This window comes from Electrona antarctica (genome assembly GCF_951216825.1).
Source record: "Electrona antarctica genome assembly, chromosome: 8".
In the NCBI taxonomy this organism is placed as follows: domain Eukaryota; kingdom Metazoa; phylum Chordata; class Actinopteri; order Myctophiformes; family Myctophidae; genus Electrona; species Electrona antarctica.
The window spans coordinates 14,170,757-14,184,572 of NC_136789.1; the positions used below are offsets into that span (position 1 = coordinate 14,170,757).

Here is a 13,816-nt window from a genome sequence, read left to right on the forward strand (position 1 = left end):
GGAATAATATACTTCTTCAAAGCACAGCCTTTCAGCGATAATCTCCTTTTAATGGATGAATTCTATGCTCCTGCTGGGTCCACTCTAGGACAAGGTTGGGCCAAATTCCCAGGACTGAAACCTCAGCTGCTGGTAAGGACTACTGATCCACTGCCATTGTCACATGAAAAGAACCATCGACCACTGAAGACTTCTGAATCTCAGAGGTGGCAATCAGCTCTAAACCTGAAAGCCCTGGTTTCACACAGCGTAAGCTGTAGGATTACCATCCACCCTTGCGTGCTCTGGAGGTGTCACCAGGTTGCCCTCATTAGATGTCAAGCAAAGAAAATAAATGTTCATGTTCATGTTTATGCCCTGCATAAACATGAGCAGCACAAGCCTCCGGTTGGTATAATGAATTCCAACAAACAAAGTGAGATATATATTTTTGTCATTTATTTTTTGTTATGTTCAACATGGAACACGGTGGAGGGCAAGCACACACCGACTATAATAATAATAATAATAATGCTGCTTTTCCATTTCAAAAACAGTATCCTAACTATTATTGTCAGCCATGCGGGCGCCCACTGGCCAAGTGGCCCAGACGCATGCCACATATAGGCTTTGGCCTGACAGCACGCCGTGTGTTCGAGTCCCGTTCATGACGACCTTTGCTGCGTGTCTCTCCCCTTCTCTCTCTCCCTCTTTCCTGTCTATCTTCACTTGATACTATCAATAAAGGCAGAGAAGCCAAAAACAAATCTTTTAAAAATAACCATTTATATATATTGTCGGCCATGGACTCTTTATGTTTGGCCTGGTTCTCGCTGCTGCTGCTTTTTTGTTTTTGTCTAGACAACAATAAGCCAGTACCTAATTAAATTAAATGTTTTATAAACGTTCCTCCAAACACAGCCTAAGGTTACATTTTTCTGTACTCATCTAACTGTGGAGCCTGCGTAGCACTGCAGTAAGTAAACAGACAAAATGAGCGGCTTTGTGCATCTGAATGTTTCATTACCACGATGACATATAGACACCACTGCTTCCAACCAATCCTGACTCCCTGAGATGTGGAAATATTTATCTCTTTGGAAGCGAGGAGACGAATGTTTATGCGGCAATCCACCTCCCGCCCCAAACTTAAGTACCCCTTTACATCAAGCAGGTAGATGTGTTTATCATTCAGCCATGGTCAAGCAGCCAACAGAGGGTGATTTATACTGCCCTTGTAAAATACAACATACGTTACTTTTACCTTTTCTTCCCTTGACCTACTTGTCGCTTTTTCCCCTTCATCATAAAAAATAACTTTGGTGGGCAGTTTTGAAACTCAAAAGGCATGCCTAGTAAGTTGCAGTCCCTTTTTTGCTTTTGATATGGTTGTGCTCTAAGACTTGTGTGAAAATGTGTAAAAGAAAATCTACACAATATATGGATGCTGGATGCTGCCTGCTCCCTGCGGTTTTGGCAATAGCTGTGTAATCAGCCGGTGAAGAAAATCGTGTCTCTGTGCTTCTTTTTTATGCTCCAACACAAGAACGCCTGCATGTCACAAGAACAGAAGGAGCAGAAACCATTCATCATTATTCTCAGTAGCAAAATTCTCATTAAGAGGACACAAAATTGGATTTTCAATTTCCATTCCAGTCTTCACAAGAGCATTTAGCTCTTCCGTACAGACTCCAAAACACATATTGCACTGTAAAATCCTAAGTATTAATTTAACTCTGAGAGTGTGCAAATTACAGGTCTATTTGGTTACTTTTGTACAGTTTTAGGATTAAATTAGCACTCATGATTTTACTGTGTTCTGTTCTTTTCCACGACAAACCGAACAACTACAATGTTGCACTTCTGCACATCATTGCTGTCAAAGTCTAGTCCTACAACATTTTTCGATGACACATACAGCAAGAGATGGACATTTGAGCCGGACACGCACACAGTGATGTACAACTGTTACTGTATAGATTTCATCGGGCATCAGCGACCTTCAGGGGAAAACCCGGGATGAATACTTGCTTTGTGAAGGCACCGGGAGATACCAATTAAATGTAGCAAGCAATGTCAACATGACCCATTTTCCTGTCTACTAGCGCCCATGTTGTCAGCCACTATTCTCTTCCAGGAGGGCTAAAGTCATAACACACACCCCACATCCCCTTCTGTGTGTGTGTGTGTGTGTGTGTGTGTGTGTGTGTGTGTGTGTGTGTGTGTGTGTGTGTGTGTGTGCGTGCGTGCGTGCGTGCGTGCGTGCGTGCGTGCGTGCGTGCGTGCGTGCGTGCGTGCGTGCACACTATGCCCTCTGCCCTCAAGCATACTTCTAACCTAGTACGCGCACGCACTGTCGCGCGCACACACACACACACACACACACACGCGCGCGTGCGTGCATGCGCAGTGTAACACTATCGCTCAGTATGTAGGATACACTGCTCTTATGCTTTATGGACATTCAGCATAGTGTTTGTGTGCTAATAGCATGGTCAGTGAGGAATGATTAATTAACCACTTAAACTCTATATACTTTGTTGACAGAGGTCACCCAGAGGTATATACATGGTCCCCTAGTTTTCCCACTCTACACTAAATCTCTTCGTCGAAAAAAGCCGATCAACAAGCTCACAACACTGAATGTTCCCCTATCATGACATGCCTAGAATTTGGACGCTAGGGTTCATGTGGTCAAAGAAAGGGACGAAATTGATCAGAATTGAGTTACTGTGCAGAAAGTGGATGTGTGTGTCTTTGTGAATGTCACAGTTGTTCTGAATGGCCCGAAAAGGGAATCAGATTTGGGATGAAATACTACTGGCCACTTTTTTCCTGCCTTTCAGCAGGAAATCTGTATCAAAGGTTAACAATGCGGGGTGGGAGAGAGTGGAACTGTTCTCGCAGCTTGAGACATTAGCTTGCATAACTCAATTTTAGCGCAGAAGCTTCTAATTGCAGCCACAAAGACATTCCATTAAGTGTGTCCAGTTGGAAGACTATATTTCACATTGGTGCTTCTTTCAGTCTTTGCCAGGGTTAATTTGTGCACCATCCAGTCAATGGCTATGTATGATATAGGTTCATTCAGATATGCTTCTTCTATCTAGTCTACGCCATAGCACTTTTCAGCAAATTGTTTTGTCCAGCTCCCTTCCCACTGTCTTATATTCATAGGAAAACAGTAGCTCATGATGGTAAGCTACTGAGTCATGCCCCCACACGTGCATATAGGGTGCCTATTCAAGAAAATTATTTGGTGCTTAAACAGTCAATGCTAAGAGCCTGGATACAGAGCTCTCCTGAGCCGTATGTAACTTTTTGTTTTTAGGCATCTCAATTAAAGTTGGCAATAGAGATTTTCTTTTCTCTCTTCACATTACTTTAAAAAGCCTGCAGCCTTCTGGTTAATTGGCATCTAAGGCTACACGTATAACCACTGCTTTTGTTGTTTTCCATAATAGCAGTCTTGTCCACTTAAGATAACATTCATGGCTATTGATCTTTTTTCCTTTGAGTGAGCACTGACATGTTCCTATGAGAGTTTCACCATCCAATACAAACATTAAGCTTCTGCAAAAGAGTGGAAAGGTACTTTTGTTAGATGGTACCATAATGTACTTTTTTAACAGAAGAAAGCTAGTGTATTATCTCTATAGTTTACAAAATAGTACTAGAATCATCTCTAAAAAACAATTTGCTTCGGGGGGAAATGTATAATGAAAATTCTGGTCATAAGCCTATAGGTAAATGCTTTATGTAATCATAATGTTAACAACATCAGTGATTCTCGGCTTATGTATACACAGCTGATGTCCCGCTGGTTTTAATTCCAGCTGTCCACTCCACATTTAGGCAACACCTGGTAAACTGGACACTGCATGATGAACAGAGGGCTGGCAGTAGTGTGGCTCACCAGGACCAAAGCTGAGAACAACTGGTTTACATTATGCAGCAAAATCACTATGACTAGCAATTTGGGTCAGGGTCAAGGGTTGGTTGGGGGCGGAGAGAGAGGCCAAGATGTCCCGTGAACTGAACGATTTCAGGCAAATCATTCATAGCTGCATCTTTTACATGTACTTAAAGTTAATGATCAAGCTATTAAAGACACCTTTAATGCTATTTGGCTTGGCTAAATTGGCTTAGCACCTAATGCTTATCACCAAGACAGCTGCATTGGTTGCACCACTAACGTGCCTCAGTCAATCAACAAATGATTGGTTTAATTGACATTTTCAGTGCCAGTGTATGCACACAACAGTCAACGCTCACTTACATGATAGTTTGCTGGTAGCACATAGTCAACTGGAAAGGGGCTCTCCGTCAGGCCGGATGGCCTACCCAGGGCTATGCAAGTCATGGGCTGGAAATGGTTTCTACAAAAATTGAAATAGTGCAACGCGCTCTAACAGGTGCGCTCTATAAAGGCCCCTCAACATGCAATTTCAATTTGGGGCTGACTGGATGATGCATTAATGATATGGTGTATTTTGGAACAAATAATCTAATCCCCTCCCACTAAACTACACAACTATAGGCAACATTTATCACATTTCTGGCGCCTTGGTTGAAGTAAATCTGGTATCATTAGACTTATTAAAAAATGTGAGTCCAAGTGTTACCTACTGGCAGCAATGCAGCATGTTTGCTAGACTAGCTCCAGATTCACGCACGCACGCACGCGCACACACACGCACACACACACACACACACGCACGCACGCACACACGCACGCACACACACACACACACACACACACACACACACACACACACACACACACACACACAGTCACACACAGTCTCACACACACACACACACACACACACACACACACACACACACACACACACACACACACACACACACACACACACACACACACACACACACACAGGCTGTGATTAAATTCTTTTGTTCCTGTGTATGAGGTGTACAGTGACTGACTGACTGACCTTGTGATTTATGTATAGCTATTTATAGTTTGTTAGACAATTTATCTGCATTATTTCTTGACTGTGGTCTCACATATTTTTGTTATGAACTACAACCAAGTTCATGATGAAAATGGGGGCTTATCCCGGACCTGAACCCAGGACCTCTGCGTACCCAGAGCGAGGATCAATGAATGATTGATGATCAGGAGAGAGAAAGTGACTCTGGCCGGCCTGCTTAAATAGGCTCCTGAGGATGATTGGAGGCAGGTGTCTCATCCCTGAAGACACCTCTGGCAGGCTGGCTGCCTACTTACTCAGGAACAGAAAAGAACATAATTGGAACAAAGCAAAAAAAATAAAAAAAACGCACTCACGCACAATACACCCCAAAGAAAACACTTCCGGACTCTGGCCTAGCGGAGATAAAAACAGTTTGAGTCATTAGGCTGGAGTTATTCAAATCACTAGCTATGGTCTTCACATTTAGTCATGGTGGCATACCAAGAAATTTGTTTTTGACGTCACATTGAAAGTGGTTAATGTAACTGATTTCAGATGGACCTGTTACTACTTGCTTACTGTATGCATCAAATGAACCTAAAATGTGGAAATCTTAATTTTACATTCAAATCCTAACCCATTCTTATTGTAAATAATACATTTCAATTAAATTAGATTTGTTTAGTCATACCATGGTAATATGTTTGATGCAGTAATCTCATATTATTAGCACAATCATTTTCAGCCACATTTCCTGTATGTGGCTGAAACTTCATAATGTGCAATTATTTATAATTAATTCTGCAAGTCATAAACATTGTCATCTTTTCAGTTTCCACTAATTAAAAAAAATCATCTCAATGCATCCGACTCCAGCTGTGACTATTTATTTTGGCTCTGAATTACTGGTGAGGAGTAAGGAGTAAAAGAGACAAGTAAACAAGGATCTGAGTTATCAATATGGCTTTGAAACTACACACGCCATGAACCACCTGCAGAAGCTTCTGAATAAATAACTCACACGTGCATGCACACCCACACACAAAATAAACCCAGCATACTGTATCTCATTTAAAGCTTATTTGACAGATTCTCCCACTGCTCATCTCTGCTTTATGTGACTAGGCACATGTCTGTGTGTACACTACCATCACCACTCAAATAAGAAGGCATGCTATCTGTTTTGTACTCGCATTCATTCCTAATCTTTCACTCATGATGTAACTCCGCTTTTCAACAATGAAAATATTGATTTCATATTTTAATACATTTTTATATACCTCTACGCGACTAGAGTGATTTGAAGGTGCTATACTGTAAGGGTGTAGCTTTCCTAGAAGTCATTTACTCAGGTCAGACAAGCAGGTCCCATTTTGGAAGATCTGGAATTACTCCCATTTAGACCTGAGGACGATTCTACAAATGCCTTCTAAATCATAACAGTTTTCTGAAAAACCCATGTTTCTATGTCAGTCGTTCTCAAACATTTTCATGTCAAGGACCCCCAAAAATATATGTAATTGGCCGCCGACCCCCACCTGAAAATATGTTGTTCCAGAGACCCCCCCAGAAGCAAAGCTTTGAGTTAAAAATGTTCGCTCTGAAAGAATATATATTCATTTGCGCCACATTTTCACGATTTTTCAGCACTCAAGCACTATTAGCTTGATATTTTTCAATAGCTAAAGTATAACATAATGCTTAAAACACCAAAAGGGGTTCCCGCCCAGAATGGATGGGACTGGGAGGGTGGGCAATGTGGAAATCTTCACTAGTCTAGATGCCCATCACCCTGGGCAAAAAGCATCACACAGAACAAGGGTGAAAAAGTCAGATGTTACTTCATCTGTCACACAGGGTCACAGTGATTTACTGTAGAAGCCTTTGTTGACCTGCGGTCCTGCCAGCATCAGGGACTTCCCCATTTACAATTCACCAACCAGCACATGAGACTAATGCCACCTACAAGTGTTATTTTACATCTAAACAAACACACAGTCATATCCATTTTTTACTTAAGCCTGATTGATACTTTGTTGTACATCGGCGTTGCGCCACAGAAATAGCAAATCTACAAGTTCACAACCTCAGGCTTTCATGTTCAATTTGTGGTCTCGGTTACATGATGCCACACCCCAAACACATCCCAAACACGCACGCACACAGACATGCACACACACACACGCACACACATTATTTCCCTGTTAATCTCAACGGAATATTGTCTAATTTAGCTGAAAGTAGAAAACTCATGAAAATAATATTAAAGTTGGACTTGGAACTGAGAATTTCCTAAAGAAAATATACGGTATATATTATAATAAAAACAGTCCCAGAGCTGAATGTAGTAGTAGGGGAAACAATTAACCAGAAAAACACACAAGTCCCGCTGAACAGTTTCAATTCAACAATGAATAAATTATGTTAATCAAAAGAATTGTGTGGGGGAAAGAAGTATGAGGTAGATTTCATAAAAAGAAGGGAAAGAAGTCCTTATTTTAATATCTATTTGGATTACAAGTTATTGGTTGGGACCATTTTGGCCTATAAACAATTGAGTCTGCAAATCAGAAAGCAGAGGCAAGATAACACAAGCCATTTCCCTGCCGTTATTCAGAGCTGCCTGACTCTGTCGGCACGTCCCCTGGGAGTTTCTTCTTGGCAAGGTGGACTTCACTGAATTTTAATTTTCCTGCACATTAAACAAAGCCTGGGCTCCCCCGCTGAGACTTGGGCAAACATCACATTTAACTTCCTGCTTTGATACTGTCACGCTTTCCTGGGCAGTGAAATGAGTTTCGCCATGACATCACCACCACCACTACACAGTAAATGTCTGGCACTTTCACCCCCCACAACATCGAAGTGCACTGCTGCTACTGTTGAGTTATGCCCTGCTTCATGTGCCCACTGCACAGTAAAGTCCTGAGTGTTAATTTAAGTTTATCGAGGATTTTACTCTGTGAAAGTGATGAGGGGGGTGTGTGTGTGTGCGCACATGCGTGCATGCGTGTGTGCGAGACAGAGAGAGAGATAGCCTTAGCCTATGACCTCATTCACATTCTATTTTCGTTTTTGTAATATTGCTTTCGAGTATTGTTGGTCACTGAATACATTTAAAGTGCATTTTCACAGGGAAGAGAATAGCAAGGCAAAAGGTCTCTGACCCTGACCAAGCTACAAGGTGGTACCCCCAAGTGAGGCCCCTGCATTAGACACACTGTCCATGCTCTCGCTGTGTCCCTGGGAAAGCTGATCCTGTACAGAGCAAAGGACCATATATATTTCACTGTATTTTTTCCTCAATCTCTTGTCTTTTGTTCTTCCCATCTACCCTTTCCCCTGTATGCTATTGACATTTGATTTATTTCTTTCATTTTGTTTCCCGCCCATTCTGGACGGGAACCCCTTTTGTTGTTGTTTGACCTCTTCCTTTTGGGGTTCTTGTTGTACAGTATGTACAGTATATTGGCAGCATAACCTGATGAACCAATGTGTAAAATGCGCTGCTCGCTGACATTTTGCATTTCTAGGAAGATGAATTAAACATGTCAGCATTTCAGCCTCCTTGTGTACAGTACCATTATTTAATGTATGGCAGGTACATTTGGTATTTGTATGCAGAAGCATTGAATTAATTACAGAGATCCCCATTTTCATTGTCAAGGCTGCTTGCTGAACACAGCAGTGGGGGGGCCTCTGGGAGTGAAATTAAAATATTGGATTACCACAGCAGTAGCATTGCTACTGCTTCAACATTACTTCATATAACATAATTCCATGCTATTAACATGACATAACTAGTCAGTTCCGCGTGTTAGATTTCCAGCTCTTGTTGAATAGGAGATCAAACTAAAGCCATCTGACAGAATGATTAAGGTGGCTTCAAACAAGACTTTGACCTTTCAGAGCATAAGCTACTGAGGTTGTGGAAGTTGAAGGTAGAGCTAGCCTTCAGACAGGGGCGCCATATGGGGGCCCCTGAATGATTCAGAGGGCCGAAACCTGGACAGGGGCCCTGGAACACGCCAGAGATACCAGGCTAAAATATTTGGCATCGGTGAAGCTCGCTGGTGGAAAGAACCTATTTTTTATTGAATGCGTCAGTTCCTTGTGTTCAAAATGTTGATTTTGGACTAGTATTTTAAAAGGTGTACTGTGTAGCATGTAGTCGCTCATTGCCAGCAAAAACAACGAACAGAGAGCTGTGTTTACAAGTGATGTCGTTCCCATAACCTGAAGGGAGGGCTGCGTGTTTCTAAGTGACATTGATCCCATAACCTGGAGGGATGCAGGCCATGCGGCGGCTGTTTAGTTCCCATAACCCAGAGGGACGGACTCGGCATAAGTAAGTAATGACTGGGTAGTGTCATTTTAGGATACGTTTCAGCTAAGGGGCAGAATCCTGCTTTGAACATGCAATTATTACATGTGATATGTACATAAAACCTGCAAAGATAGATAAATAAATAAACAAACGAACATTTATGCTTGTATTCAGTATGAGTTCTCAAAAATAAAGCACTGACACTGGGGCTTGAAAAGGTGCTTTCAGCGCACCCCTAATGTTTTATATGTCAGTTTAACTGCCTAATACTATTATGGGGCCCAGGAGCCCAGGTGTCAGGGGCCCCAGGATTTCCAGCTTCACCCCCACGTTCAGAGGCCACATACCCAGAGTACCCTCGTACTTCTCAGAGTGACAGCAGGATTCACCCCCTCCCCTGTCCAAAGGTATTTTCCCTCCAGAAAAAGAGAGGCTATTTCACTTGTCTGGGCAAATGTAGATAGTATTACATGCTCGTCCCCGGGCTAAAGTAATTTGAAGTACGAACAGCATGTCACACCCTCTTGTCTGGCTGGCTGGCTAACAATCTTAAGTCAATTTATTTAATGTGAATGGATGACTTTAGGGGGTGCAAAGGAGCCATGCATTTTAACAATGCAATGACTGCTGCTTACTAAACTGTGATTGATGTTCTTTTTCCAGGAAGACAGTTGACCATATTAAAGGCTTTCAACATCAAATTTATTTCATTTCTTCTTCCTTTGTTTTAGTTTGGACATTATTACTAATAGCATTATTAGCATTCCTTGGTGGTTGATCATGCCTGTCTGTCACATTAATATAAGTGATGTGCCAACATTTCAACCGGAGTGGCTATGTCCTAAAGGTTTTTGTTAAGTTAAATGAGACATGCTCTACATTCATTTGTAATGGGGTTTAGTTCTCAGTGAGAACTACACCCCAATACAAATGAATGTAAGATTTCACAGGTGAACAGGCCAGCCTCACCCCATTCTTGTGTTGCATTATTGCACAAAGTCATGAAGCTGTGTCTGTCATCCCATTTCATTAGCGCCATTATGGTTCACACAATGTTATGTAGTCTAGATGCAGCAAAACTACTTTTGTAGTAGTATGCCCCAGCCCTGGTAGGCTGTTTAATGATACATTAGTCATATTTAACAGAATTCTAGCATTCCAACCATTGCAAAGTGGGTAACATTTCAAGGCAAAGCAACGTTGCTCACATGACTCATTGTGGCAAACACTCCTCCTGGGATGTAGTCTACCCTCTGAATGATGCGTAAGCACTGTAAATGAGCCTATTATTTGACCAGTACAACAACACCACTACCTAGAGAAGATGGGGTAGGCATTTTTGCACGTTCAGTTATCCCCATTTTTCAAGAGCATTAATGGCATAGCCTGCCTCATGTCAGCCAGTAGAACTAACCTATTACTTTTAAGATCATATTTTGAATTCCTTTGAAAGTACCTCTGCTTTGATGTGAGGAATCCCACATATCGCACTTAATACCAACTTCAACCACTGTGTCTATCTGTCCTCGGGTTGGGGGTGAATATTGATTTCAGCATGACTTAAATGAACTAAAACAGCCCAGTTGTGCCCACCTCCCATGGGTCAGTGAACAGGGACAGGCCGGATAAGATCAAATAATGTGAGGTATGGGCCACCACCCCACTGGCCAGACAGACAGCCTGCCCTTCAGCCATCCTGACAAAAAGCAGCTCTGTGAACAGCAAGAGACATTGAATGACAGACAGACACACCGCTCCAAAGATAAGAACTGGGGGAAATAGGAGTTCTGCCCCAGCAGCAGCAATACAACCCTCGCCTCACCCCCAGGCAGAAAAACAAAAGAAATGTTGAGATTTAACCATAGAGATATTATTTATAGCTCAGTCGTTTTAACATGTTAATGTGTCACAGGAAAAAGCCCCACCTTTGGTGGTAAAATGGTTTTAGCTCTTAACAAATAAAAGACAAAGGTGTTAATTACTAGACTAACCTGTTATGTGTAGGCTATGTATTTGTTTATGTCTGAGGGCAGAGAAGTCTACAGTGTTAATTCTATATGGCAGATAAACGCATGCACGCACGCACGCGCGCGCGCGCACACACACACACACACACACACACACACACACGCTCACTGCACGCTCACACGTTGGTATTGCAGGCATAGGTAGGGCTGCCTAGTGCCTACCTCAATTGCGCATTAAACAATTACATCCCTAATTACAACCAAATGACCTGCTGGCAGTAGCATCTTAACAGTGGGGTTCTAAATAGCTCCATAATTGCGCTGCTGCTCCATCCTCCATGCCAAGCGGGGAAATGTGGAAGGGGGTGTGTGTGCGCATGATGAGAAAGGATTAGACTGTGCAAAAAGTTATTCTGAATTAAAATCATGTCGCCCCAACGGTCCCTGCTCACAAACAGCATGATGATGATAATGGCGTTATGGAATGGAGGACCACCACCTCGTGCGTAATTGCTCTCTTGAGTCTGAGTCCCGAAGAGTCAGTGCATGACGACTCCCGTTTATTTCGCATCGTTTAAATTCAACACCATCCCGATAACCAGTCGAGGACGTGTCGTGTAGTAAACTAAATGACACTAGTTGGAGGATAAGACTTAGGTATTTATGGCATGGACGATACTACAGCCGAGTCACAAAGCTGAAGCCAACTTGGCGTGGTGGCACAGCACAGCAGCTGGTGCCGTTGGACTGTTATTATATTCTGTTCTATTATACACTCGCTTTGGGCAATGTTCAATGTAAACGTATGTTTTCTACATGCCAATAAAGCTCATATGAATTGAATTGAAATTGGATAACGTCAGTTCAGGTGTCGTTCATTCATGTTAGGGCCAAGTTGCTCTTGTTCGTAATGCGGAAAATCATTATCTGCGTGGGGGGTATACGGTTACAGGTAATACAGCGCGTCGCTGTGTAAAGGCTGCCGTGACTGGAATTCTGGAAATGAATGATATTGTGTACTATAGCCTACTTTAATTATAATAAATGTCACTCTGTGGCTGTGTTGCTCTTGGGTTACTTCTACTACTACATAGTAGTAAACATAAACCTACCTTGACGAAGCATCCCAGTGCTGACGACGAGGGCAATCAACAGGAAAGCAGACGAATCCATCCTCCCGAAATCAATGAGTTCTTTTTGGACACCTGTGGTCGCAGAGAGAGGAGACTCTGAGGTAGATCTATATCGTTGTAACAGAAGAATTGTCCGGAATAGTTCGTTACTCGTAGTCGTAGGCTGGTGTAATGTAAGAAAGCTAGGGGGTGAAAAACTTCACAAAAAAGTTGTACACTCTTCAAGCGCCTGCCTGTCTGTCTCTCTGTGTGTATCTGTCCGTGTGTGTGTGAGTGTGTGTATGTGTGCGCGCGCGTGGCAGCTAAGGTGAAAACGCATGTGGATGTGTGTGTAGTGCTGTGCATGTAGAGCAGAGAGAGGAATCTTCTCGCCGGGGGGGGTGGATGTCGGTCGCTAACTCCGCCTTTTGCCCCACCTTCAAGCGAGCATCGCCTGCAGTAAAAAAGAAAAAAAAACAGCCTGGTTTTATTTTACACTTTGCGCGTACAACGGTGTCCCACCCGGCCGATATGCGAAGGCAAGCCGTGGCTTGCAAAGTCATGAGCTTGTAAATCGACGTGTCGATCTACAAGCTCACGTTTTACAAGCTTGTAAAACTTCGTCTGTTTTAAGGCGCGGACACACACACACACACACACACACACAGACTGTACCTTCGTACGGCAGAGTGTAAATTTAACATGAGCAGGAGCAGGACACTACAGTCAGTGACAGACAGACTGTAAATCATTGTCATTTGCCAACTAAAGTAGATATTTTTAGTCTTCATACTATAGTGTCACATTGTCAGTGTCAATGATAATAGACTGCACGTGTGGAACTCGTGCCTCGTGTTGTTGTTAAATGATTAGCTATTTGAATAAAAACGTCGAGACAATTAAAAAATAACTTTTTTTATACGGCAATAAACAAACTCCGCCTTCCTCCCTCCTCTTTCCTGTCTGTGTACCACTAAATGAAATCAGAAAAAAGTCCGGGGATTGTCACTGACACTGAGACAGACAGCTCCGCACTGCCTGCCTGTAGGGGACGGATTATACAGTAACATAATGACTTATTGCCCTCGGTTACAGTTACAGTCTGAAAGCCATTAGAGCGTTTTATCTGGAGCGTCTGTTCTGTCTCCCCACCGTCCCCAGATGACGTGTGATTAAACGACAGTAGCAGGCAGCCCAACACGCACAGCCACAGATCCCTATAGCTGCTGTTCTTCTTCAGTTGTTGTGGACGAATTACATGTAATGCTGAGATTGGGAGTAGGTTAGGCTACACACTACGCAGGTTAATCAGTTGTCGCTGTCAGCCAGGCTTTAGTGATTGCGACCGTGCAGGTCGCATTCACAGTATGAAATAGTGCATTTCCCGTCAGGACAGTCACCCCCAGGCATGAATCGTGAAATCACATGAAATCATCAGGGGTCATCAATATTAAGGCCATATATGGAGATCCCTGATTTCATCAATATTGG

The 13,816-nt window shown here is 42.7% G+C and overlaps 1 protein-coding gene across 2 annotated transcripts in view; it reads right to left on the reverse strand.

Moving 5' to 3' along the window:
* alcama (activated leukocyte cell adhesion molecule a) overlaps positions 1-12,593 on the reverse strand; it is a 79,395-nt gene extending 66,802 nt beyond the window's left edge. For both annotated transcript variants that reach the window (XM_079508164.1, XM_079508165.1), the window contains exon 1: positions 12,326-12,593. In XM_079508164.1, the coding sequence (XP_079364290.1) occupies positions 12,326-12,386 (61 nt within the window). In that variant the 5' untranslated portion in view covers positions 12,387-12,593. The remainder of the gene's footprint in view (positions 1-12,325) is intronic.
* Between the last annotated feature and the right edge of the window lie 1,223 nt (positions 12,594-13,816).